Source organism: Tetranychus urticae, chromosome 3, assembly GCF_039701765.1.
Source record: "Tetranychus urticae isolate SD_2017Ah chromosome 3, NJAU_TeUrti_SD_1.0, whole genome shotgun sequence".
NCBI classification, from domain to species: Eukaryota; Metazoa; Arthropoda; class Arachnida; order Trombidiformes; family Tetranychidae; genus Tetranychus; species Tetranychus urticae.
The window spans coordinates 5,006,145-5,032,683 of record NC_142960.1 but is presented as its reverse complement, the minus strand read 5'-3'; the positions used below and the strand labels follow the sequence as shown (position 1 = coordinate 5,032,683).

The 26,539-nt window shown below is 32.4% G+C and overlaps 6 protein-coding genes across 8 annotated transcripts; 2 read left to right on the top strand and 4 right to left on the bottom strand.

Moving 5' to 3' along the window:
- The first annotated feature begins 963 nt into the window (after positions 1 to 963).
- Positions 964 to 5,895, top strand: nuf (rab11 family-interacting protein nuf). Its single transcript, XM_015939585.3, has 2 exons — positions 964 to 2,279; positions 4,781 to 5,895. Exons 1-2 carry the CDS (start codon positions 1,293 to 1,295, stop codon positions 4,898 to 4,900), a joined length of 1,107 nt encoding a protein of 368 aa, XP_015795071.1. The 5' UTR covers positions 964 to 1,292; the 3' UTR covers positions 4,901 to 5,895.
- Galt (Galactose-1-phosphate uridylyltransferase) lies at positions 5,721 to 7,440 on the bottom strand. The gene is made up of 4 exons (XM_015939586.3): positions 7,323 to 7,440; positions 6,439 to 7,260; positions 6,204 to 6,358; positions 5,721 to 6,136 (listed from the first exon to the last, which is right to left on the bottom strand). Exons 1-4 carry the CDS (start codon positions 7,342 to 7,344, stop codon positions 6,083 to 6,085), a joined length of 1,053 nt encoding a protein of 350 aa, XP_015795072.2. The 5' UTR covers positions 7,345 to 7,440; the 3' UTR covers positions 5,721 to 6,082.
- Positions 7,441 to 7,461: 21 nt separating this feature from the next.
- Positions 7,462 to 10,469, bottom strand: LOC107371492 (uncharacterized). 3 transcript variants are annotated; one of them, XM_015939588.3, is made up of 6 exons: positions 10,009 to 10,469; positions 9,306 to 9,594; positions 8,945 to 9,138; positions 8,412 to 8,541; positions 8,097 to 8,288; positions 7,462 to 8,024 (listed from the first exon to the last, which is right to left on the bottom strand). In XM_015939588.3, the coding sequence occupies exons 2-6, from the start codon at positions 9,493 to 9,495 to the stop codon at positions 7,729 to 7,731; spliced, it is 1,002 nt and encodes a 333-aa protein (XP_015795074.1). In that variant the 5' UTR covers positions 9,496 to 9,594; positions 10,009 to 10,469; the 3' UTR covers positions 7,462 to 7,728. The 3 variants fall into 3 exon arrangements, with proteins under 3 accessions (XP_015795074.1, XP_089125767.1, XP_015795075.1); XM_089269641.1 differs by having other exon boundaries at positions 9,306 to 9,590; positions 10,009 to 10,441; XM_015939589.3 differs by lacking the exon at positions 10,009 to 10,469 and adding an exon at positions 9,694 to 9,778.
- Positions 10,470 to 15,693: 5,224 nt separating this feature from the next.
- Positions 15,694 to 17,742, bottom strand: LOC107371827 (acetylcholinesterase). Its single transcript, XM_015939987.3, has one exon. The coding sequence runs from the start codon at positions 17,594 to 17,596 to the stop codon at positions 15,839 to 15,841; it is 1,758 nt and encodes a 585-aa protein (XP_015795473.2). The 5' UTR covers positions 17,597 to 17,742; the 3' UTR covers positions 15,694 to 15,838.
- Positions 17,743 to 21,095: 3,353 nt separating this feature from the next.
- On the top strand, positions 21,096 to 22,452 carry LOC107370910 (uncharacterized). Its single transcript, XM_015938865.3, has 2 exons — positions 21,096 to 21,726; positions 21,833 to 22,452. The coding sequence occupies exons 1-2, from the start codon at positions 21,200 to 21,202 to the stop codon at positions 21,906 to 21,908; spliced, it is 603 nt and encodes a 200-aa protein (XP_015794351.2). The 5' UTR covers positions 21,096 to 21,199; the 3' UTR covers positions 21,909 to 22,452.
- Positions 22,453 to 22,700: 248 nt separating this feature from the next.
- On the bottom strand, positions 22,701 to 26,032 carry LOC107371405 (protein inscuteable homolog). Its single transcript, XM_015939477.3, has 4 exons — positions 25,896 to 26,032; positions 25,300 to 25,410; positions 24,700 to 25,200; positions 22,701 to 23,951 (listed from the first exon to the last, which is right to left on the bottom strand). Exons 1-4 carry the CDS (start codon positions 25,929 to 25,931, stop codon positions 22,887 to 22,889), a joined length of 1,713 nt encoding a protein of 570 aa, XP_015794963.2. The 5' UTR covers positions 25,932 to 26,032; the 3' UTR covers positions 22,701 to 22,886.
- Between the last annotated feature and the right edge of the window lie 507 nt (positions 26,033 to 26,539).

Here is a 26,539-nt window from a genome sequence, read left to right as displayed (position 1 = left end):
AAGACAGAAATGAAAGAGAGGATAAAGATTGAGGTGGATTTCAATGAATCAATTATTCAGCTGTTCCCTAGTAAATATTATTTTTAGATTGTTAAGCCTTTACCAGAGAAAGCGTAAATCAACTTCAAGATCAAATGATTTCTCTTAAATACTGTTAACTTAAAACCAGTTTCTTTATGTTGTTGTGTTATTTTGGGTAACTTGCCTTCACAATGATGAATAAACCAGAAAATATTCACATTGGTACCAGTTTTTTTTACCAACTTTTGTTATAAAAATGTTCCTCAAGTTGACCCAACTCATAATTTTGTCAACCAATCAATGTGATCACTGAGTCATAACGGGGCATCAACTTGAGTCGACTGGATGGGCTAAGTCGTAACTCCAGTCGGTAATACATGAAGCTCCTGGTTACAGTCTCATCGACTCACTGACTTCGGTATCTAATTCAGTGGTGCAATGAAGAGAAGCAAAAGAAAGAGAAGAGAGAGGTAAGGGGGAAAAGAAAAGAGAGAAAGAAAAAAATGTAAACAAAAAAAAAAGATTTCAAATGAAAAACTGGTTTAAACCGTTTGCTATTCCACCTTGTAAGGTACAGGGTGATGAAAAGGTTCGCTTAGATAGGTGTGAGTTAATGCGCAATCAACATATGATGTGCTAACCCTTTTAGAGCAGCTACTCTTGATAGCGTCCAGTGCGCACTGAATGAGTGCCTTTTCTCCGACTGTCAACTATTTTCAACACCCTGTACTTTCACCATTTTCTTGCCCTTCTTTCCCATTCAACCCCTCTTTTCCTCTTCATTCCCTCCCTTTTTGTCTTCTCTTTCTTTTTCTTTCTTTATCTTTCTCTCTTTCTTTCCCTCTTACCTCACTCTGTCTCTCTCTCGTTGTCTCTCCTGGTTTCTCTCACCTTTTCAAAGTTTCTTTCTGTAGCATTTCCTGCGTTTTGACTACTCAATGTAGCGTTGTTAGGTAGTTGTTGTTATACATAACGTTAAAGCCTTACCTTTTCTTATGTTTCATTAGTTCTGTTAGCCATCATCATCATAGTTGTTTTTTTAATTAGTATTTCAATTTTAACTTGTGCCTTGTCTTGACCATTCACTGGTTTTAATTTAAGTACCAATCTTGATGGACCCTTAAGTCATTTATTTATACCTTAAAAAATTCTTTCTTCCTTCAATCTTTCTTTTTTGTTCTCCTTCTTTTTTGCTGTTCCTGTTAAATTTTAACCTTGTTACATTAGATGTTTATTATATTGAATGTATTTACTAACTGTGTTTAATTGTTATGGGTCCCAATAACGTTACAGTGGAAAGAAATGCTTCATCCAAAAGTGAACGGATCTTCACCAGTAACTCTTTAGATCAAAGTTCATCTTCACAATCAAGTTCACCATCTTCGGGTTACCTTTCTTACCATTGTGATGACCTGGTCAATGATCAAAACAGTCTAGAAGATAATTTATATCATCAATTAAATGAAAAGATTGAAATTCTACAACAGCAGATAACTATTTTAGAGGAAAATCAGTCTCTCAACGATGAAAAGTATCGCCGAGTCAAACAAGATAATAATAGTCTATTAAACAAAATTCACGCTCTAGAAGACCAATTGAGAGACTTGGAAGTACAAGGTGAAGAGTGGCGCAGAGAAGAGGAGAAAATGTTGAAGACCGCTATGGCTCGACAAGATCGAGAAAAAAGTGACCAATGTGATCAACTGAAAGCTCAAATATATAGTTTACAACGAGAATTACTGGAAGTACGAAGTGATACGTTGAAACATCTGACTCTGGTGGAGAAGCTGAAAGAGGAGAAACGCCATTTAAAGGAGCAACTAAAATGTAAAGATGATGAGTTGGAGGAATTAAAAAGTGACCTTATTAAATCGCGGGATATGAACAAAAGGTTAAAAGACGAAGAGAAGGTTAATTTAAAAATGATTGAAGTACTCAGTTTGGAACTGGAAGAGACAAGATGTCAACAACAACAGAACCAACAGCATTCACAATTTCAAGCCAATGATTTAACAAATAAACGTAAATTAAGTGGTGGTGTTGGCGGATTAGGTGAAACCAAAGAGGTTAAATTATTTTTGGAGTTTAAAGAGGAAGTAAAAAAATTGAAAGAAGAGAATAGAAACCTGAGAGAAGCCAATGAAGAATTGGAAGCTCAAATCTTGGCGAATCATCTTGAGGAAGGAAGATCATTGTTGAGAGAAGAAGAAGCTGCATCATCTTTAGCCGAAGAACTGAATAACCTTTCTTTAGAACCGGTATGTGTTATTATTAAATTCATTTTTCTATTACATTTTTCTCCATCAACATTCACCATCATCATTGTTATTTGTACAATTCCATCAGATTGAACCCAATCCATCTCCAGTCTTGTTAACTCTATCAAACTCTCATCAGTTTACTTCATTTTATTCTTGGTCTGAGAGTTCATTTCTATCGATTGTATTATTGTCTCGTTTCAAAGAAATTGTAATTAGTGAAAGTCTTTAGCCAAGATGAGGTAAAAACGTCACTTTTGTTTTTATACCTTATATCCAACAAAAAGCCGGAGTTGATCGCTACTCTTTTTTTTCATGAACTCCTGTTGATCTATTATTTCTGCAAAAATCAATTAATTTCACCACCAATCAATGGAATTGTTGATCTAATCTTGTTTTCTTCATTTGGTGTGTCTTTGATTATATCTTTCAATTTAACTTAATTGTTTAAATGTGACTCTTTTTCATTTTCATCCAATCCATTTTCACTCTGAAAAAAAAACCAGGACAGTTGCCTAGTGTTTCAAGTGGCATTTCAGTTTGCTATCAAAATTGATTTTGACAATCAATAAAATACGGACTGAATCGTAATGAGAAAATTAGTTATTAAATGAAATTAAACACTCCACTGGTAATAACAATCAGGTTGCCAGTTTTAAATCCGTTTTTTCACACTAAACGTCGATTGAATTGTTAAACATATTGTTCAAAACTAACCAAATAATATTGCAAACTTTAAATTAGGTTAATAGAGTTGCATCATGATTAGTGTGAAATAAGTGACTATTTTGCTGGTAAATGGTGATGAAGTTGATGGTGATTGTGCCGGCGATTGTTAACCTGATAATAATTTAGTCTGCATCTGAGTCTAACAATAGCTTCACAATGAGGCATTAACAGGTAAAATAACTGACCAAATATTCAATGTTGATGATTTATGACTCACTTTATGATATATTATATATAAATTGTTACTTCGTCATTAAATATCAAGTCAATAAACTACGATTGAATCATAATTGCTCCAACTAATCCAACAGTGATTAAATCTATGAGTAAATATCACTTAAAAAAGCTGTTAATCATCTTGATTTACTTAACTTTGCCCTTCAAGTAGGAAATCAATTTGACTTTGCTTTCTTGTTTTAAATTACATTGAAGCTGCATTATACACTTCAAATATTTGATCAGTTTTTTTTTTTGATTGTTGTCAGCTTTAATTGATCAATTTTACTTTCCTTCATCAATCAGACCATTTAAATAATAGACTAATCAACTGCAGTTACAGGCAACATTTCAATCTGACAAAACTGAAGGTAATGATGAGGTAAATTATGAGAGTTATCAGGTCTAAATTATTTGAATGTTTTATTTTTTGCTGTTCATTTCAACTGTCATTATTTATACAAATTTGTCCTGCAAAATAGCGATAATAAACCCCTTTAATGATGATAATGATGGTATGATTATGTTGACTTATGCTGTTTCTGTTGCCATCCAGATCATGAATCTTATATATCATGAAATGTTGATCTATCTCACGAATCATCATCTCAAAGTCAGACACAATTATATAAAGGTGATAATTTAATGAGCAATTGAAAAAAAAGAGTTCATGTTGATGATGGTTAAGAAGAAGCAGCAAAAAAAACTGAAAGATGATGAAGTTTATTAGGCCACAATCAGAGGTGATGAACAAAAAAAAAGTTCAACTTTTCAGTCAGATTTGACCATTCATTTGGAACGATTCTGACATTGGCTAGAAATTCAATTGATCGTGTTTGTTTGTTTTCATTCAACTTTCAATTGACTGTAAAAAAAGCTCTTCCAAACCAAATCAAACAAATTCCATCAACATTTTTTCAACTCTTCTTTATTTCATCAATTCCAGTTTATCATTGTCAATGTTTCATTGTTACAATTGAACAACATCTCAATCGTCATTCATTTCAATATCAACTTTTTTTACATCGCTCATTGTAATTTTGTTTGTACATCTTGAAGCCTTTTCTGGTAAAACCAAGTTCCAACAATTAACCACAATTAGTTTCTCTATTTTAGGTAATTCACAGTGAAATTTGTATCAAATAAATTGTCAACTTATCATGATTGCTACCATTTATAACATATTAGGAAAATTCACTCATTTTGATTATACAACTATAAATGTAAATGAACTGAAATAAACAATTATGGCTTCTCTGGTTCATTTTGATGGATTTAATTTTGATAACAATGGTGATTAAGAGTGAAGAAACTATACAATCTAAATCAAGTGAATTGATTCATTATTCAATTGCGATTTACAAATGATTTATTCATCAATTGTAATCTTTGTCAGCTACTTATTTTTGATTGACTCGTTAAAAACTCATTTCATTTTCAGACTTTCATTTCGTTCATTTCAATTTGTGATTCTCATTGCATTTTTAAATTATTTTCATTCCATTCATTCAATTGTAATTTATAATTAACACTTTTCTTTTCTTCATCTTTTACAGTTACGAATTGCTCTGAGGGAACAAAAGGAGTGTAACAAGAAACTTCGTGCCTACATTGATGGCATTTTACTGAATATTGTTGAAAATTATCCTCAATTATTGGAAGTCAAGAAAAAATGATCATCAACTGGAATCTTCATTATTTTTTATATGATAATTATAAATGATCAAATCTAATCGCAGTTACAATCTTGCTCCAAATTGTTAGTCAAATCATGATTTGGATTTCTTGTCACTAGAAAAGCAAACAAAGTAAACTCAAATTGCTGAGAGAAACAACTAAATTATAAGTCATCCATTTTTGTATCAAATATTGTACTCTTGTAAACTGGTCTTCATCGATTAGTTTTATCAAATGATACAAATTATCCAACATTTTGTCAAATTACAATTGTCATAATTATCTTTGACAATGATTTACCTTTTTTCCCTTTGCCAATTTGTATATTTGATATAAAAAAACCAAAGTATCCATTTGATTGGCAATTTATGTACCATTGTTCAATATAATTGTCTTTCAATGGATTGTTTTTGCTTACTTCACTAAAATGAATTGAAATGATGAATGTATACAAAATACATTGGTTGATTGATTCTCTGATCAAAAACATCTGTAAATCTGTCATTTTATTTTGCACTGTAAACGTATTTAACTAATTAATTGAACCAGTTTTGGTGTCAACTTTAATTTGATCTACTTTTTTCGTTTTTCACCTTTGAGAATGAATTTACTTTGTTTGGTTGTAAATTGACTTGAACCAAATTTGAATATTATCACGATTGTAAAACTGATTACAATAACGAGCTCAGACAAAAAATGTATTATACATGAAAATCATACAAATTTGTAATTTTTTTTGCTATCTAATCAGCTCTACATAAACGAAACTCACGCCGTACAATTAATTACACGTTAATTGTGCTGTACAACAAAACCATCTACAAACACAATTCTATGTCACTTTAATTCTCAATTAATTCATCCATATCAAACCTAATATACACATGTATTTATAATGACAACAAATGTCTCTCTCCCTTGATATTTTTATATCCTTTTGATTGATTGTAATGGGAGGAATCTTATCATTTATAAAATGTATATTGTACTTTGATATTATAATAGTTGCTTTTTAATTGAACTATTTTTGGTCTTCAATACTGGTTCGACAATTGCGCCAATCTTTTGGATCAAGTCCAATCCGTGATAAAATGTATTTGACCATACAGATAGCAAAATAAGGTGTTTGGTAATTGTGAAAAAATTGATTGTAAAAAAATTCAGTTCATTGAAACGATTGATCAATCAGTCAGCTTGTAATGTCTTTCAGAAAGTTTGCTCAATGTTTCAGCTGCCTATAGCGTAAAAGATAAAATGAGTTAATTAATTGATACTAAATAATCAAATCATGAGATATTTCACCTGTTCAGCTGTTATGTCTCTCTGTGGTTGTGCCAACATTTCATATCCAACCATGAACTTTTTAATAGTCGCAGAACGAAGTAGAGGTGGATAATAGACGGCATGGAGAGTCCAATAGTCAACATTTTGATCACAATATTCACCAGTTGGTGCACCTATAAGAAGGTTTCATCGTCGTAATTAGATTATATTCATTAGTATGAATAATTAACATTTGACTTTACAATTGACTAACCATGCCAACCCATTGAGTAGGGAAAAGATACTTGAAATAGATTATCATAACGAGTAGTGAGTCTTTTCATTATATCAGCTAAATCAACAATTTGGTCTTCGTCTAAGTCTTCTAAACGTCGCACATGTTTCTTGGGTAAAATCATTGTTTCATAGGGCCAGATTGCCCAGTAAGGAACCACAACAGCCCAATGATTATTTTGGATGACAAGACGTTCTCCTGAGGTTAACTCTTCCTTGAGATAATCCATTAACATTGGTCTGCCAGTCTTCGAGTAGTAAGATTTTTGTGATCTATCTTTCTTACTTGGTTCATTAGGTATGTAAGACGAGGCCCAAATTTGACAGTGTGGGTGAGGATTGGAACAGCCCATCATTTCACCCTTGTTTTCAAATATTTGAACCCAAGTGAACTTTTTACCAAGGGTTTGACTTTCATCAATCCAAACCTTGATAACCGAGACAATCTCATTAATCTCCATTAAGGGTAAAGTTATATTTGATTTTGGGTGAAAACAAATGACTTTACATTTACCCTCAGCTGCTTTCGATTGGAAAAAGAAATTTTTGCTCTCACCAGGACTAGGAACAGAATCTAGTAAAGCAGGGAAATCATTGTCAAAAACAAAGGTTGATGTATAATTTGGATTCCGTTGACCACTTGATCTAATTGATCCTGGACAAAGTGGATTCTTTTCATCATGCTCAGGGACTGGTTTATCTTCACGTTTCTCCAATTGTCCACTCCAAGGTCTCTTGGCTCGATGAGGTGAAACTAAAATCCACTCTTCAATTAAAGGATTGTAACGGATATGTTGATGCTCTATCAATTGGAAAGATCAATGATTATTATGTAAACAAGCAACTTATCAATGAACAACTTACCTGAAGCAACAAATTGTTCCATACCTGACTAGCAAATTAAAATTGTTATATTTATCTTTACTAACACGGTTAAGAAGTAATTAGGTGAATAACAATTAAAAAGGAAAGTGGTTGGCAAAAAATTATGAATGTCAAGTGATTAGTTGATGATCAGCTGATAATCAGCAAACGATTGATCGATGGTATTTTTTAATCATATTCAATCAGATATCAATAACTAATAATGTTTACACTAGAAGACGAACGAGAGGAAAATCGAATGAGTGTAAGGAAATTGTCGAAAAAATTGACATTAATTTTTGGCATGTTACAAAGATAGAAAGATGAGGTTGCTTTGTGTCGTTTGATAGGTTGTGAGCTTAAGTTACATAGTCAATGAAATTCATAAGTTGATATTCAAATAATGTCATTGAATATTATTTGATTGATGATTGTTTGGAACAGATTGATGACACCCAGAAAGTAGTGAGGCGGCATCTTTTCTCGTAATGCTTAGAAGCGCTGCATTACTTGATTCTTGATGTTGACCCTCAAATTTGGCCAATTCTATTTGAGATAGAATAAGGGATTGATTAAGTTGACCTCTGTTCATATTGCTGACTTCTCGTGCTCTCCTTTCAGCTGCTGCACAGCTCAGCACAATTTGCGCTTCAAATTGGTGCCTTGGATGCGTTCTCATTTGCTCCATATGATTCAGGAAGTCTGGACAGAAAGAGGATGATGAAAATGAGTTTGGAATAAAACTTGAAAATTATGCAAGATGCAAATATTTACCTGAATGGGTTGCAAAGTTAATATTGCAGATAGTACATGCAGTAAAATTATTGTTGTTGAAAGTTGAGTTATTTTGGGTTAAATTAAAAGCATCAGCATGAACTGTTGATATATGTTTGCGAAGAGATCCTTCATTAGAGTAGCTTCGGCCGCATACTGGACAATAGTGGGTGGGTGTTGATTGGTTTCTCTCTGTAAATTGTTAAAATCACACAGTTAGTGACTGAATGTTGAATTAAAAATGGAAAACATAAGGTAACAAATATAAAAATTCGGGAAATGGAAACATGCTTTAGCACAAAAGATTTGATTTACTTGAATTTTCATAGTTAAACTCATGTTCCTCTCTTAGATGGTTGATGAGTAGTTGTTTAGATTGGTATTCAATTGAACAGACTGGACAAACGTTACTTATTTGATTTCTATGGGAACCAGATCCTTTTTGCTGCACAATTTCAAAAGCGATAACAGATAAAAAACACAACAAATACAGATTATTATTTCAAAATCCACTCGACGATGGGTAAAGGACGTTTAGATAATGCACAATGGCCTCAACCAGAAAAAAAGGAAAAAGCGTTCGACGTTTGCAAGAGGACAACCCTGAGACAATCCAAGTTATTTGAGAGGGAATTATTTTAAAGTGGATCTAGAATAAAGTGTTTATACTTTTCTCAAGAATGATTTAAAATTATGAATTATTCCAGAGGGATTCGGAGTGATGTTAATGTATCGTTTGTAAGCCCAGTTCAGTTATGATTTAGACTAAAGCACCTTCAGAAATAATCCTTTCTTCCATCTTCAATAGACTGACTGAGGCCAAGTGATAATATCGGGTCATATCTTACTTTACACTTGTGGGTTAGCAAATTTGCTTGAGCTTTGAAACCCTTTCTGCATATAACACAATAATGGCATTTATCCCTATCTTTTTCCATCTTTTCTTGGCTTGTCATGTGGCTTCTCATGTGTTGTTGTAAATTGCTCAATTGTATGAAGGTTCGTCCACAATCCATATTGGGACATTTGTAGGGTCTTTCTCCTGTTGAAAACAAAAGAAATAAAGAGAAAATCAGAATCACAGATGGAATACAAATTCAAATGTATAAATAGATATTATCCAAGAGTCTACCAGATATCCTCACAGCTGACTAGAGGATTGATAGTGAACTACTTAATGAAGAATCTATTTATATAATCAATGTTTACCTGTGTGAAGCCTTGTATGCTGTTGGAGATGGCTTAATTGTTTAAAAGATTTATCACAGAATTGACATTTGTATGGTTTCTCCCCAGTGTGGATTCTAGTATGTTGAGCCAACTGATGGCTGGATGCAAATGATTTGGTACAATTAGCACATTGATGGGGTTTCCGAGAGCAGTTCATATCAGATGACATGATGGTGTTTGTTAGAGAAAGAATGAGAGTTGGCACCAATCTCCTTATTTTTTGCTTTCTTTTTCACTCGATCCTGTATGGATAATCTGTTATTCCTTTCTTCAACATAAAAAGGAAAAATTACAAAAATGAATCACATAAATTATAAAATTGTGGTTTTAGGTAGTGAGATCAATGAAAACAACAACAAATGCTCACACTGAAGACACACTATTCAAATTGAGAATAGCCCAGTGATTGCAATTAAAATACACAGAAGTGTTGTCAGTAAAAAAAGCAGAAGATGCAGAAATACAGAAATGAAAGAAACTGGTTTAATGGAAGAGAGAGGAAGATAGAGTGAGAAAGGAAAAGATGAAAGATGAGCAAGAAAGAACAAGGAAAAAAGAAGGGGAGAAAAAAGCTTAAAAAAAGCAAGACTCAGAGTTTATACTTTTTTACCAGTAAAAATCATTAAAAATTATGAAATAAAAGATTTTTCTCTCTCTTTTTCAAAAATTATTTTTGACCTACCTTGACAAATCAGATTCATTAATTAATTTTAAATTTTAATGAAGTTAAAATGTAAAAATTAAGTTAAAGGTTCAGTTGAACTAGGAAGGTGTGATTCTACACTGGTTTCACCATGACTCAATCATCTTCACCGAATTAATTCACAAGGTTGCAGTGATTCCATTGAGTTAATTGAACAAACTTTTATCCATAATCACACTTGTAGATAGTCATATTGAAGATTCCAACCAAAAATGAAGATGAAAACTGACACCTGGTTAGAAAAGTCTATCGACTTGATTCACTTAACACCATTAGAGCCGAAAAACTTGACAATTAAAATAACCAGCAAGCGATACCAAAATTAATGGCCAAGTAGAGTTGTCAGTAAATAAGTTGACCAGAAAGCCAGTCTTTTGGATCATATGTTTACAATAGACAGTTAACTTGTTCAACTCTTTCTTTAATGCTTATTTTGTCTCCTTTATCCATTTCTTTTATTTTCCCTCCTTTTCTAGTTAATCTTTTCACCAATCAACTGACCTGCGGTTGATTCAAATTTCAATAAACAACGTCAACCCTGTTTATCATCCAATTTTCATCAGATTTTCTATATTGTTTCAACTGAGAAGCTGTTTTCTGTAGTTGAATAAAAAAAGACGAACAAGTTGGCTAAAAATTGAATCTTCTCTGAGTCACTTGTTTTTTTCTCGCTCTTTACAGCAACAAATTTTTCCTTTTTTAAACTTACTTTTTTCTTGTTTTATCGATTTTTCTTACATTTTATTTTTTGCTTTTTTGGGTTTCTTCTCTTCATTTCTTTCTCACCATAAAATGATTTTTTTATTCCATGTTTTGTCGCCATGTTTTAGTTCCTTTTTAATTGATAATCAGCAACTGAACACATCAAATCATATACATTGATTAACATTGAAAGTAATATAAAATGGCTCCAGCACACTCCGAGTTGCATCGGTATAGCTAAATCAAACCAGATAATGTCAAGAGTTCCCTTTGATTTTGGTATATCTCTTGCTTTTTTAACGCTACAGTCGAGTACCTAAAATATACCAGAAAAAGATACCAGAAATGTGGTTCTGATGGAGAAGGCTGAGAGATAATTGATTCATCTTTTTCAAGAATTGATTAATCAATGGCACAAAATTATTTTGATCAGTAAATTTGAATCAATCAATTGTTTGATCAAAATAACTATCACAATGAAAAAGTATATGAGATAATGATGATGAACAACAGGACTAATCTGTGATAAAAGGAGAATCTGGTTGAGAGTTTTTATTCTGGTGAAAAACTTAAATGATAATTGAAAGAAGGCTAATTGTGAATGAAATTGATACAAATGAAGTTGACATTTGACAAATTGAGCCCAAAAAGTGTCAAAAAAGGTTTTACCTGGATTCAATGAACACTTATAACTCATCAGATTGTACATAGAAAAGAGTTGAATTGTTATATAATTTTGCTAAAACAGTTGCATGAAGATGACCAAAAAAAGACCAGATAAAAACTGGTTTTATAATGTTGAACGGATAAATTGATCGGAAACTTGACAAATTTTCAATTAAAATGTCATCATTTATATAATTTTGATATAAATGTATCTAAATTTAGATGCAATAAAATAGATGAAAATGGAGTGAACAATATCAAAAACAGTAAACATTTACTGCTGTTAACAATTGACTAGTTAAATATATATTCTGATAATTTTTTGTCAGCACAGTTGTTGATCATTAATTGTAGCTTGTTACTTAAAATTGATAGCTGCAATTTGACAACAAAATGCTTAATTTTTTTACATCATTTTACAATTGCTGGTCCAACAATCGTAATTGAAAGCAAGAAATTTATAATCAATGATCAATTTGATTCTCTCACACTTTTCGCCTTTTTTGTCCCAATCAACAGGGAAGAAGATAGTTATCCAATGCTGACAGTAATGATGATGAAAATTAAAGGATAATCTGACTCACTATTGACTTCCTTTAATTGTTTTTTACCTCTTCTTTTAATAAAAGGTATAAACATGAATTTGGTCAGTTTAATGGGATAAGTTAGTGAGTAAAAATTGTACGAATTTGTCTCTAAAGTGAAATCAATTTTGTGTGGTAAATCAAAGATCAATTAGTGTGTGATTCAAGTGATTGTTAGCAATAGCTTTGATACAAGATATAATCAATATCATCACCAGTGCGGATATAATTTACAAAATGCTGAAAGATTTGTGTTCAATTTGGATCACCTTGTTGTGTTGTTCAGTGATCATTCAATGTTTACCTCAACCCAATGTTGAATTTAAGAAGCGTCAAGATGCCAGTGATTTACTGTTAGATGGTAATGGTGAAGGTGATACCGATGGTCTCAATATTGCTGTCAGTAATGGTAACTTGATAGATTGGTCAAGTGTAGCGAAACTTAAATTGACCCCAGCAATGAAGCAATCCTTCGCTTCGGATCCATTTGGTTTTTTTAAGCAAAAGGTTAGACAGGCAAGCTCATCTTCATCTTCATCATTGGGTGATCAGTTGAAGCAAGCATTGAATGGAGGTGATTTTTCAAGTGAAAACGATGAAAACTGGGTTAAAGCTTATACTGGACCAGCAATTGGAGGATTAGCATCTTTCAATGGAGCCGATTATGATGAAGGTTCATCTGATGGACTGGTGGGTAAAGATGGTAGCAACTCGAATAATGTGGATGACAAAAAGAAAGGAAAGGGTAAAAAGTCCAAAGCTTGGTGGGCCAAGTTTTTTGATCGTCAAAGAGGTAAATCAGATCATCCTACAGACCCAGTGAATTATGGGATCAATCCTCATGGTAGATATCCAACAACAAATGTTGATGTTAAACCGCAAACTGGAAGTGAAAATGATGAAAATGATGAGAATAGACCGATCTTGAACAATATGAGGAAATGGCTGACTAAACTTTGGAAACCCAATGAAGGTGGATCAGCGTCTGTAACTGGACCTGGAGTTACTAATCAACAATATTCAAGTGATTAAAAGTGAATCCACTAACTGTTTATAAACATTTTTACAAAATCTCAATCATTCCATTATTCAACCCAAAATTGTACAATTAATTTAAAGCTTCATAACGGTTTCTTTCAAATCTTTTCACGGATTTGAGAGGACAATATTTGGAATCAAGACATTTACCAATATAACAACATAATTTGGAAAATACCAAAATACCTAAAAAGCCAAATCACCAAGTTCAATACCAATGCTGGTTTAAGGGAAAAGATGTTTGAAAATTGTAATTATCTGGTCAATTTTTCACCAACTCTGGATGGCTCAGCGACTATATTTCATGATCTATGAAATAAATATTTATATACAGAAAGAGAAAAAAGTACAAATTGTTTCTCGAAATAATATGTTTAGATTTGATTTCTCGAATTGATTATCTAGAATAACATGCCTAGCTATTGTCTTACCTTAGCCGACTATTTTGGACCATGGAAGGGACTGTCATCTTTGAATAGGAAAAACCATATCACAACACTTTGTATACGAATTTTCTGTAACTTCTTTACAATTAGTGATATAAACTAATGGAATGAACCTGGAGTGAACTTTGTTATGAATTTTTATTCTTAATTGTTAATTTTACAAATCTTACACTTTATATGCATTATTTGGCTTTTAAAAGATACCAAATTAACCCAATTGTCGCATTTAGGCACGAACTAACACAAATGATCATTTATGCAACTAAAAATTCGATCGCATTTTGTTCAGTTATGAAGACAGATTTTTTTCAGGAAACTCATTTGGCCGATGTAACTCTTGCTGATAGACCAGAAAATGCACTTGTTTTGCGAAATAACATTTCAAGTTTTCTGTAAAAGAGTTAAGTTCGATTTTCATTTAAACCGATCGCATTCTGTGACCATAAAAGTTAGAGAGCTGAAACTTATTATTAGTCGATAAAAGTTTTCGGTACACATCGTGGGTTAAATACTTTTTTCAAATTATCAATAGTTCTCTTGATTTTGGCCTGAAACCTAAAAACTTCTAGCTTCGATATTTCGGGTATAATAGTAGCTAAAGCCCTCATTCTTCCACTAATTCAATCCTTTGCTAATAAATAATTGAATACAATCTAATAACTTTGAACCATTGCATCTAGTTTGTCATATTTGGGTTGTAAATGTACAAGCAACAACTAATTCAACAAAGTAAACTCATATTAACACATATTCTGGTAAACAAACCACTTTTCTGGTTCAACTTGCAAATGAAATGCAAAAAGTACTGCCAAAGGCTCGAAAATTTGAGCTAAGAGTCGAGAATTGGTGGGTTTGTAGGGACAGGCAAACTGAGTCTATTGGTGCTTTTAAATAATACATCCGATGGACAGTTTTTGAGAAAATCCTAGTCGAATTTGAAACTTCGATCACCTTTTGTGCAATTTTGGAAGCAAATTTTTTCATGAAACTTAATTTAATTGATGTAACTTTCGATGATGAACCATAAAATGCACTAATTTCGCGAAATAAAACTTCTATTTTTTTGTAAAACAGATTAGTTCGATTTTCTTTTAAACCGACAGCATTCTGTGACTATAAAAGCTAGCGAGCTAAAACTTATTCATAGTCGATAAAAGTTGTAGTTACACGGATTGGGTTAAATACTTGTTTCAATTTATCAATAGTTCTCTTGATTTTGACCATTTACCTAAAAACTTTGAACTTCGATATTTCGAGTATGGTACTACCTGAAGTCCTCATTTTTTCACTAATTTAATCCTTTACTTATTAAGTATTGAATACAATTTAATAAATTTCACTTTACCCATTTTGATTGAGATAATTGGGTAATAAAGAGACGAGCAGCAACTTATTCAGCAAAGTAAACACATTTTAACCCATTTCTTGATTAATAAACCACTTTTCTGGTTTAACTTGCAAATTGAATGCATAAACTAATGCCAAAAGCTCGAAAATTTGAGCTAAGAGTTTAGACTCGGTGGGTTTGTAGGGCTATTAAATCTGAGTCTGTTGGTCCTATTAAATACTTCATCCAATAGCCAGTCTTCTGTAAAATCGAAGTCAAAGTTGAAACTTCGTTCGACTTTTGTACGATTATGGAGTCAGGTTTTTTCATGAAACTTTATTTGATTGATGTAACTTTGCATGCTGAATCATAAAATGTACTTATTTTGCGAAATAACATTTTAAGTTTTCTGTCAAAGAGTTAAGTTCGATTTTAAGTAAAACCGACTGAATTCTGTGACCATAAAAGTTAGAGAATTGAAACTTATTCATAGTCGATAAAAGTTATTGGTACACATTGTTGGTTAAATACTTGTTTCAATTTATCAATATTTCTCTTGATTTTGGCCTAAAACTTAAAAACTTTGAACTTCGATATTGCGAGTATGGTAATACTTACAGTCCTCATTCTTAGACCAAATTCCACCTTTCAGCCGCAATCAAATCTCTCAGAGCGGTTGACTGTATAAATAGAGTTTTTCATTTGCAGCTTATATTAAGTAAACTTCTTGCGATTCAATCTTCTCGTAATATCAAAAACATGTTCAAGTATTCAGGGTCAACTGAGCAAATTATCATCAATCATCAATCAACATTATCATTACAATTTTTTATTTTCACTTCGCAACAGAATTTTACTTTTTTATGAATCTCAACTAAAAAAGTTAAACCTTAACCAAATGTAACAATAAATTTCATGGTTATTTTATTGAATATTGCAAATCTTAACTTTTAATTATAATTTTCAGTGCAACCAGCCTGAAGCTTTTAGCTCGTAGCTTTTCGGTCAGTTTATGACGGACTATTTCAATTGAATCCATGGGATAGTTATTTAGTCGGTGAAACGTTACCAGGCCAGATGAATGGTTTCCAAGATTTGCAGTCAAAATATCGATCACTTTTTCTCAATGGTTTGTATGGATTCTTTATGTCCAAATCATATTCAAATGGTACAACCTGTTCATTTGATAATGGCAGTAAAGGTGGCCAAGGTATTTCCTCTGTTTTCACAAAATCAGAAACTAATCGTATCAATTCATTGGACATCCATTTATCTTGATCGCTAGATGATGGATCCAAGTAAGGTTTTCCCATGATTAACCAGTAATCCAAACCTGTGCGAGCTCCAAAAGTTGAATCAAATATATTTCCATACTTATTGACGTCTCCTTTGAAATAATTAACGGTTGGTGTATAAGTGATTAATCCTTGATGAACTGTGCTTCCCGATGATGCGAATGATAAACCAGATAAATGTGACGGACAATAAACTAATCGATCACCAACAAGTTGAACCAACGATTCCTTTAGACCCACTTCATAGCCATCTAGAAGCTCGGAATAATAAAGTGGAACAATCGTTTCAAGTAATTCAATTGGTTGACCCATGAATAGAAGTGTCTGGTTCTCGATGAACCTGACATAGCTCAAGATATCATCGCCTTTTGGACTTGGTGCAAGACCTTCAATGCTTCGGCTTGGTGAAAGATATGTTGACCCTTCATCTTCCATGTTCAACATGAGTATGTTTAACCCTCTTTTGGACACTTGAGCATCATTGAGATCATAAATGCATTTGGGGAAATTACTGGTTCCTGCCGTTGGTTTTGTGGTTACTTGAAATAGTCCTGAGCTTACGGTAGACAAGCGACTATTTAACGTAGCCTGGCCTTTTAGAAGAGTTTCAAAAGGAAGAGATCGAAGACAGGATAACATGGTTCCAGTTTCAATGCTGTAAGAAGTAGGCTGACACCCAACTTGCTCGGATAACCACACAAATCTTTGGAAAGCAGTTGCTTTATCCTCACACGCTCCAGGAACTGGAAAACCACTCGATAAAATGAATCGATTCAAATTATTGGGTGAATTTGGTTGAGGGTTAAGAATATTGACTATCACTGATGATAAAGAGCCTGAACCTTGACCGTAGATGGTTAATAAAGATGGATCGCCACCAAAAAACACAATATTTGATTTTATCCATTGTAAAGCCAATGATTGATCCAACAAACCCAAATTACCAGGAGTTTCTGGGTTATCGGTGTAAGTAAAACCAAGAACTCCTAAACGGTGTTGAACTGTAACAACAATGATTCCTCCTCGAGCAGCCAACACCGAACCATCATCGAAATCTTTATCCACCAAGAGGTTTGTTTCAAAATTACCTCCTGGTAAAACAATCAAAGTCCTGTATGGAAGTGTTTTGGTTGCTTTTTCATCGGACAGAAGAGGAACCCAAATGCTTAGTTGAAGACAATCTTCACTCATGTTAATTCCATTCCTGATTACATTGCCACTCATTAGTGGTTGGAGTAATAATTGAGGACACAAATTGGTTGAGACTGTTGCATCTATTATTTGATTGTTGGTACAAATTTGCGGTTGAGGAGGCTTGAATCTTAAGTCACCGATTGGAGGTTGACCGTAGCGGATACCTTTCCAGCTTAGTAAAGTAACACCATTACTTTGACCGACTGATCCCTTGTAAACACAAGATTCAGTTTTAATTAGAGGGTTTTGCTGTTCACATTTAATTGTTGTTATTGTTAAAAAAATTAAAAGACATTGAAAATAAGTCCAACACATTTTTGATGAGGCAGAAGAAACTGAAAGTAATGCAAAAGATGAATGAATCACTGATTAATCAAATTTGTTCATTTGTTTCCATTTCCTTATAGACCTTTGTTATGGGGAAGTTAATTTGTTTCACAGTAAAATAAAAGATATTAATCATAGATCGAATTGACACAAAGTAATACAAATCAGCAAAAACTATCTCTATCAAATTTGGACTCTGTTACTTTGTAGAGAAATGAAAACTTAGTCCATTTGTGCAACTAAAAAGTTTCTCTGATTGATAACTTTCTAGAAAATCGAGTCAAAAGTTTAAACTTCGATCGCATTTTGTTCACTTATGGAAACAGATTTTTTCAGGAAACTCATTTGGCCAATGTAACTTTTGATGATGAACCAGAAAATGCACTTATTGGAAGAAATAGGACTTTCCTTATTCTGTAAGACAGATTAGTTCGATTTTCTTTCAAACCGACTGCATTCTGTGACAATAAAAGTTGGATCGCTGATACTTATTCTTAGTCGATAAAATTTGTAGTTACACAGAGTGGGTTAAATACTTGTTTCAATTTAGCAATATTTCTGTTGATTTTGACCATTTACCTAAAAATTTTGAACTTCGATATTTCGAGTATGGTACTACCTGCAGTCCTCATTTTTTCACTAATTTAATCCTTTACTTATTAAGTATTGAATACAATTTAATAAATTTCACTTAGCCCATCTTGATTGAGATATTTGGGTCATAAAGAGACGAGCAGCAACTTATTCAGCAAAGTAAACACATTTTAACCCATTTCTTGGTTAATAAACCACTTTTCTGGTTTAACTTGCAAATGAAATGCAAAAACTAACACCAAAAGCTCGAACATTGGAGCTAAGAATTGATACTTGGTGGGTGTGTAGGGATATAAAAACTGAGTCTATCGGTGCTTTTATATACTTCATCCGATGGACAGTTTTCTCTAAAATCGAAGTCAAAGTTGAAAGTTCTTCCGCCTTTTGTACGATTATGGAGTCAGGTTTTTTCATGAAACTTCATTCGATTGATGTAGCTTTGCATGCTGAATCAGAAAATGTATTTATTTTGCGAAATAACATTTTAAGTTTTCTGTCAAAGAGTTAAGTTCGATTTTAAGTAAAACCGACTGAATTCTGTGACCATAAAAGTTAGAGAATTGAAACTTTTTGTTAGTCGATAAAAGTTATTGGTACACATTGTGGGTTAAATACTTGTTTCAATTTATCAATATTTCTCTTGATTTTGGCCTAAAACTTAAAAACTTTGCATTTCGATATTGCGAGTATGGTAATACCTACAGTCCTCATTCTTAGACCAAATGTTAGATTATATTATGGGCTAAAATTTATTGAAATGTTAGACTGTTCAAGATATTAGACAGCTAGTTAAAGCATTTTATTACTTATGTTGTAAGGTTTGAGATTTGATTCATTGATATAAAGTTAAATAATAGCTAAAGCACAAATCTCATGTTGTGTTGAATTGATATTCATCGTTGAATGATCCAGCTCAAATTTTCTTTGTTATTCAGTCACAGATTATTATAGCCCATAATATAATCTAACATTTGGTCTAAGAATGAGGACTGTAAGTATTACCATACTCGCAATATCGAAGTTCAAAGTTTTTAAGTTTTAGGCCAAAATCAAGAGAAATATTGATAAATGGAAAAAATTATGCAATCTATTAAATGCAGTAACAATTTTTCTAAGCTAATAGTAAATTTTAGCTCGCTTACTTTTTTGGTCACAGAATGCAGTCGGTTTGAAAGAAAATCGAACTAAACTGTTTTACAGAAATGTTAAAGTTTTATTTCGCAAAATAAGAGCATTTTCTGGTTCATCATCAAAAGTTACATCAATTAAATTACGGTTCATGGAAAAATCTGCTTCCAAAATTGCACAAAACGCGATCGAAGTTTCAACTTTGACTTCGATTTTTTTACAAACTGTCCATTGGATGTATTATTTAAAAGCACCAATAGACTCAGTTTGCCTGTCCCTACAAACCCACCAAGTATCAACTCTTAGCTCAAATTTTCGAGCCTTTGGCAGTACTTTTTACATTTCATTTGCAAGTTGAACCAGAAAAGTGGTTTATTTACCAGAATATGTGTTAATATGAGTTTACTTTGTTGAATTAGTTGTTGCTTGTACATTTACAACCCAAATATGACAAACCAGATGCAATGATTCAAAGTTATTAGATTGTATTGAATTATTAATTAGAAAAGGATTGAATTAGTGGAAGAATGAGGGCTGTATGTACTATTATACTCGAAATATCGAAGCTAAAAGTTTGCAGGTTTCAAGCCAAAATAGACAGAACTATTGATAAATTGATAAAAGTATTTAACCCACGATGTGTACCGAAAACTTCTATCGACTAATAATAAGTTTCAGCTCTCTAACTTTTATGGTCACAGAATACTGTCGGTTTGATTCAAAATCGGCCTTAACTCTTTTACAGAAAACATAAAATGTTATTTCGCAAAACAAGTGCATTTTCTGGTCTATTATCAAAAGTTACATCGGCAAAATGAGTTTCCTTGAAAAATCAGTTCATATAACTGAATAAAATGCAATCGAAGTTTAAACTTTCCACTCGATTTTCTAGAAAATTATCAGCCATAGAAACTTTTTAGTTGCACAAATGGCTTGAGTTTTCACTTCTGCACAAAGTAACAGAGACTAAATTTGAAAGAGCTCAGTTTTTGCTCATTTGTGTTACTCCGTATCAGTTTGTATCGATTCGTGAAAATGACTCATTTAAATGTGACAATTGTGCTAATTGTGTCTTTTTAGTAACAAACCTTCAATTCAATCATTATATGAGACGCATTTCTAGATTGGTATAAATCTTAAGCTCGAAATAGATTGTAACAAGTTCAAGCATTTCATTCTGGATATTTTCAAATTTCTTTTAGCTTCTTCAGATAAACTTTGGTAATGATCGATATTAGCGATCCTAATATGTTCCTGATTATTTTCATAATGTCTAGCAGTTCAACTCATTTCAAGACGGAAGTTATAAATCAGCAGCATTCAGGAGCATAATTCCCATATTATTTCATTCACAATATTATTTTGATGATTAGTGTATTTTCAATAAATCAAATAATTGAATGAAATAATTCTTCTCTACTTTATATCATAATAAGATGAAGTTTCATAGATTATTAGTAAAAGTTTCACATGAAGTCTGGAGTAAAAATTCCATTGGAAATTATAACAATTATTTACTCCAGAAAAGTTTGATCATTAATTGAAATATTTATATTAATTGAGAGAAGATAGTTGGTACAATGTAGATGAAAAATTATGAAACTGATCGTGTAATTGTCACAATCATAAAATCATAATTATTCAAGTTCATTACCAACTTTTTATTTTTAATAAGACTCTTTGGTGGACAAGAGATGGCGCCTGTAGCAGCCTGAAAATATTTTTTGTTTGTTTATTTGTGTAAGATGTAATTTAGATTATCATTTCAAAATTGTGCTGTGATCTTTATTTATATTCAGTATTCTTGGCCCTGCATTACTTAATTTGTCAATTTTATTCTGTACTAGCTTTAGTGTTTAATTGTTACCAATGGATGATAAAGAACTGGAAGAAAGGTTGGCCCGATTGAGAGGCCTACCTGCATCACGAAAATCTGATCCTCCAATCACCGTAATAATCAACAAACAAGCCAGTAAAACAGAGACTGAACAATCGGACGAGCTATTGAAGAGGATGATGGCTGAAGCAGTCCTTGATCAAACTCATCGACAATCACGGTTGACCAAACAAAAATCAACAGACGAGGAAATAGCAGATAGGCTTGCAAGATTAAGAGGAATCTCTAATCCAGTTAGTAATATTCCAATAGTTGAGGATCCACCACAGCTTGATTCGGATGAGGAAAGTGATCTCTTGGTAGAAAAAATCATGTCTGAAACTAAGCTGCCTGATTTATCACGTTTACCTTCAACCTTGGGTATTAGTTCACAAGACCAAAAGCCTTCGGAACCTAATTCTGATGAAGAAGAATTGCCGTGGTGTACTCTTTGCAACGAAGATGCTGTAATAAGATGCTATGGATGTGAAAACGATCTTTTCTGCCGAAGTTGTTTCAAGTGAGTTTCTTCGCTAAGTTTAACTTTTTCCCCTTTTCCAGTCATTATTCAATGTGAAAGAATTATTGTGGTAACTGAAATTCATTTTCCTATTTTATTTGTGTAGGCAATTCCATAGAGATCCTGATATGAAAGGACACAAAACTGTCGGCTTTTCTAAAAAAAAGAATTCCGATGACTGATGAATCTTGATGCTTAGTCAATCGCTACCAAAAATCTCTTGGTCTGAAATTCTTTCTCAATATTAGATGATCCCAATTTTCATCGCCATCATGCCTGTTTTCTTTGTTATGAACCATTCCGGGTACAAAATTGTAAAGATTATTCTAAAGCTTTCTCTCGACACTATTTTCTTAAATTTAATATCCCGTGTTGCCTGCAACTCAACACTTTCTGATCTTATTCAATTTCGCATTTTTACCTACGAAACTTGTTTTACATCGTAAAAGAGGTTATTTGAATTTCCAACTAAATCTCCTTATTATTCAGTATTACTAAGAAGCAAGTTTATATGAGGTGATATCCATGAATCTTTTGTTGCTTTCTATTGAATGGTTAATTCAATATTTTTAAGGTATGGCTTATCATGTTGAAGCTACTGAGTTTGAATCAAGTTGACCGATTGGGTTACACACTCACACAGATCGACAGCCGCTGCTTAGCTTTAATATTCAATCAATTCAAAATTTATAATTTAGATGAATTAAAAATGAAATTTTAAATTAACGTAATTTGTTCAAGTCTATTTAACAAAAATGATTACTAACTAAATTGACACCTTAACTGTAAATTGATACAAAAAATCGGTAAAATACTTCCGAGTATATTAAAGTCTAAAACAACCAATTTTCTTAAGTGTTGTTTTAACTATTGTTAGATGCTAAATAGTTGATAATTAATTCTATCTATTCTATTTAGGAAATTGTAATTATTAAAACCATCATATTATATAATCAATACACTACAATTTATGATTATCAGAACAAAAATAAGTTTATTCAGTGATTAAATTAACTTTTTGCGAGATTATTGACTTGGAATAAATTACAAGGATAAAAATAAAAAAATTTACAATCATATGCATGTAAATAAAATAAGAATAAAATAATACAATTTGGATTAAAGGCATATGTGGTTGGATTAGAGAAATATTGACTGGCTTAAACATAACTCTCGGAGACTTGTGAACATTGGAGAAATGCTTGATCAAGATTAACAGTAATCAAATCAACTGCATTTAGTTCTTTAATTTTCTCAGGCTTGAGCATTGAACAAAGCCTTCTTAATGCAATCAAAGAAGCAATGAGAACAGTTTCACTGAAGTTTCTTTCTCTAGGCTCTTTACAGATCTGAACCAATCTATGGCAACCTTTTAATTCATAAATTAATCCAGCAACATTTTGATTCGATGCTAATCGAGTTAATGCAGTGGAGACCTTTTGTTGTATCCTTTCGATAGCAGCAAGTTCAACTTCATCTCCTTGGACATTGATTGGTTTCATTTGAAGTGCAGTAATTAAATAGATAAGAGCACCACATTTAACAATCTCATTTGAATCGATGGATGAAACATTAGCCATGATTGTTATAATTTGATCTTTGATTGCTGTATCAGCTGATAATCTTGTCTTTGAACGAGTTGTTGCCATCAATATTGAAAGGGTTCGACTGCGTATGATTAGTTCGGGTTCGTAAAATGAAATGTTGGCAATTGAAGCAGTTATGAGAAGAAATATTTCATGTGAATCTGTTTCAGTGGCCACTTTGATTAAACTAGAAATTAACTCATCCAAAGGTGTACCATTAATGAATGAAGCCAAATAGCTATCCTTATGGGTTGACCTTTTGTAATCAATAAACGGGGTAGTAATTTGGACTAGAAAACCGGTTATTTCACGAATAACAATCTCGGACATTTCCCTTTGCAATGGGATTATAATATGCTTGTCCATATCCAAGCGATCATAGATTGTCCTGATTGCCTCTGGATTGATACAAAGATGGGTTAGGGTTCGGAAAGCAGCGGCACGAATTTGATCTTGTCCAATGAAAGGCTTTCCAACAATATTGGAGGCAATGATCTTAATTAGCCGGTTAATTATACAGTTATCTTGGACAAAGATACGACAAATATAAGCATCATTCTTTGTTAATTGCCACAAAGCAAATAATGACCATTTCAATGTTAAGCTTTCAATGTGGCGATTTAGACCAGAAGTTATAATCTGATGGAGTAAAGAAACAAAGGAAAAACGTGTTATTTAAATTGTTATTTAGATTGTTATTCAAGATTATTAGCAAGTTAATCACTTTTGTTGATCAATGTCTGTCGCATGTCACCAATAATTTAACACAGTAACTGAGCCGGATAACACGAGATTGGCCCACAAAAATATCTACTTTTCCGGATCATCTAATCTCCCTTCAAAGGCAAACTACTTCAAGACATTTCCGTCACATTGTCGATTTGAAAATGTCACTCGAGAATAAATTTAAGGCGCAAAATGATCTTAACCGGATGTCATTTTCTCTTTCATCTTCTTTCCTTTTGCCATCCTCTCTTCCCGTGCTTCTGTCTGTCTCTCTGTCTTCTCTGTTTCCTCTAAATTTTTATTTACATAGAAGGTCTATGGATCACTGCCAACTTTGTTTACTTGCTATACATAATTGACTTTTGATCCTAAGGCTTTTCCGTACAAAAAAACCAATGGACTTAAGTATCTGCTCAAGATTCAATATAAACCTTTAAATCTTAATTTTGCATCATTAGCAAGACCTCAAAAGATATAAGGGAAGAAAATTAAACACTGAATCAATTATATTGAATGTAAGTGAACATCTAAATCAATTGAACCACTATACCCTTATTGTTTCTTAATAGCACTGGTTAAATTTGGATCATGACATCAATGAAACTAGATTAGTCTTAGATTTAACTCAAATTGAGTTAAGATTGTTAAAGATAATAATTACCTGGCATTCCCATCGGATTGTAGAGTCAACCAATTCACCAAGGCGTTCTTTGAGCTTTCGCAAATAAGCTTCAAGCTGAGCATTGTTGACTTTATTTTTCTTCATGAAATCAGTCATGAATAAATTCAATGTACCACAAATGGATCTGACTTCATCACCAATTTTGAATAAAATTTTCAACTCCGATTCTGGTCTTTTACGAGCACAAATATCAATGAGATTAACAATGTTTCCATAGATTATACCAAAATCATGTTGACAATCACGAAGTCGTTGACAAGTAACTGGTAAAGTATCAATGAGAATATCAATATCATCGATAATCTGAACCGAAGCAAATCTAACTTTTCGCACAGATATTTGAGCACATCTAACACCTAAAGCACGAGCTGAGTCTTGCTCAAATGCAACAGATTTAGCTTGAAGAGCACTTAAACTTTCCATTTCAGTTCGCCGACGAGTTTCAATAAGCCATTGACCAACACAAGTTCCAGGTCCAGGCTGAACAAGAAAACAAACAAAATAAAAAGTAAATAAAACAAACCAATAAACAAATTAAGTCGAACTAATTAAGTGTAAATTAAATTTGATATAGCTTACCATTCCTCTGTTAACAGCACCCTTGGATGTTGCCAAAGATGGCGTACAAACTTGCGTTTGATATTGATTATTGGAGTAAATCATTTGCTTCATTGATATTGGTGACATAAACTGGTGAAGAGACACAAAATTAACTCAAAATTAAATTAGTTTAACTGGATTGAGCAAAAATTAGACAAAATTTGTGCAATAAAATGGATAAATTGACTATGCAAAATGAGTAGGAGATGGTGTTGGTTACAATGTTGATATTTAAATGGTTGGTTGTCGTTTGGAAATCAAACCGAAAAGTAGAAGAGAGCGAAAAAAGAGAGCGATAACCGTTAAAGAGAGTAAGGAGAGTAAGCAGGGTAAAGAAGATGAAGATTATGATGATGAAGATGATGAGGGAGAATGAGAGAGACCAGATGGCACGCGCCAAAGTATAAACGGTTGGACGCGTGCCAAGAAACTGTAAGATTGAAAAACATAGGCCTGAGCAGATGTTAATGGAGACACGATCATTGCAACAGACATCAACATGCATCAACTTATATCAAACATCCATAAATATTATAACTCGCACCTTTACCTTTTTCCTGTTTAATTTTACTTACTTTTAACAACATTTGATTACCTTCTGCTTTTTTCATCGTTTGTTATGATGGCGGAGAGCACAAGATGAGGCGAAAGGCAGGACAATTGGCATCAGATGATCGGTAATACATTTTAACCATTTCTGTTTAAACTGATGGTTTAATGAATAAAGTAACAAACAAATGACCATTTAAAGGTATTATTAGCAACAGTCTTACTGTATCGGGAGAACCAGCGATTCAAATATTAAAATGGATCGATTAATCGACAATTGAATTGCTTTCATATTGAATAACAAACAAAATCATCTTTTTTTGATAATGTTATAATAAAATTAAACTTCATGTTTTTCAACGTATTTCAACAGTTAAAACATAAATAATGCTTTCAAATTTGTGTTCAGTGTAAAAAAGTATCTGAATGAATCTGAAAAATCAATATAATATTGGAAATAAAAGGACTAATTATTTTCTAGAAACATTTAATGCTTTTTTAGGAAAAAATGATGTTTTTAAACATATTTTAAGAGTTAAATTGAATTGAAAAAGGTAGTTAATGAGATTTGAATTTTATAATGGTATCAAAATGGAGTTCATTAACAATTAAATGATCGATAATTTAAGATAAAATCATGATTAAAGTTCAACCTTCGATTGGTTTTTGA

What these genes read in the sequence shown, in the direction of transcription:
- Galt (XM_015939586.3), bottom strand. Translation starts at nt 7,344, where the DNA reads ATGGAACAATTTGTTGCTTCAG. An exon ending in CTACTCAATGGGTTGGCATG is followed by an intron (nt 6,359 to 6,438) that starts GTTAGTCAATTG and finishes ACCTTCTTATAG; the next exon opens with GTGCACCAACTGGTGAATAT. An exon ending in GAGACATAACAGCTGAACAG is followed by an intron (nt 6,137 to 6,203) that starts GTGAAATATCTC and finishes TTTACGCTATAG; the next exon opens with GCAGCTGAAACATTGAGCAA.
- LOC107371827 (XM_015939987.3), bottom strand. Translation starts at nt 17,596, where the DNA reads ATGTGTTGGACTTATTTTCAATGTCTTTTAATTTTTTTAACAATAACA.
- nuf (XM_015939585.3), top strand. Translation starts at nt 1,293, where the DNA reads ATGGGTCCCAATAACGTTACAGTGGAAAGAAATGCTTCATCCAAAAGT. An exon ending in ATAACCTTTCTTTAGAACCG is followed by an intron (nt 2,280 to 4,780) that starts GTATGTGTTATT and finishes CATCTTTTACAG; the next exon opens with TTACGAATTGCTCTGAGGGA.
- LOC107371405 (XM_015939477.3), bottom strand. Translation starts at nt 25,931, where the DNA reads ATGAAAAAAGCAGAAGGTAATCAAATGTTGTTAAAA. An exon ending in GTGCTGTTAACAGAGGAATG is followed by an intron (nt 25,201 to 25,299) that starts GTAAGCTATATC and finishes TTTCTTGTTCAG; the next exon opens with CCTGGACCTGGAACTTGTGT. An exon ending in CAATCCGATGGGAATGCCAG is followed by an intron (nt 23,952 to 24,699) that starts GTAATTATTATC and finishes TTACTCCATCAG; the next exon opens with ATTATAACTTCTGGTCTAAA.
- LOC107371492 (XM_015939588.3), bottom strand. Translation starts at nt 9,495, where the DNA reads ATGTCATCTGATATGAACTGCTCTCGGAAACCCCATCAATGTGCTAAT. An exon ending in TGCTAACCCACAAGTGTAAA is followed by an intron (nt 8,542 to 8,944) that starts GTAAGATATGAC and finishes GAAATTGTGCAG; the next exon opens with CAAAAAGGATCTGGTTCCCA. An exon ending in GTTTAACTATGAAAATTCAA is followed by an intron (nt 8,289 to 8,411) that starts GTAAATCAAATC and finishes AACAATTTACAG; the next exon opens with AGAGAAACCAATCAACACCC.
- LOC107370910 (XM_015938865.3), top strand. Translation starts at nt 21,200, where the DNA reads ATGGATGATAAAGAACTGGAAGAAAGGTTGGCCCGATTGAGAGGCCTA. An exon ending in TTCTGCCGAAGTTGTTTCAA is followed by an intron (nt 21,727 to 21,832) that starts GTGAGTTTCTTC and finishes TTATTTGTGTAG; the next exon opens with GCAATTCCATAGAGATCCTG.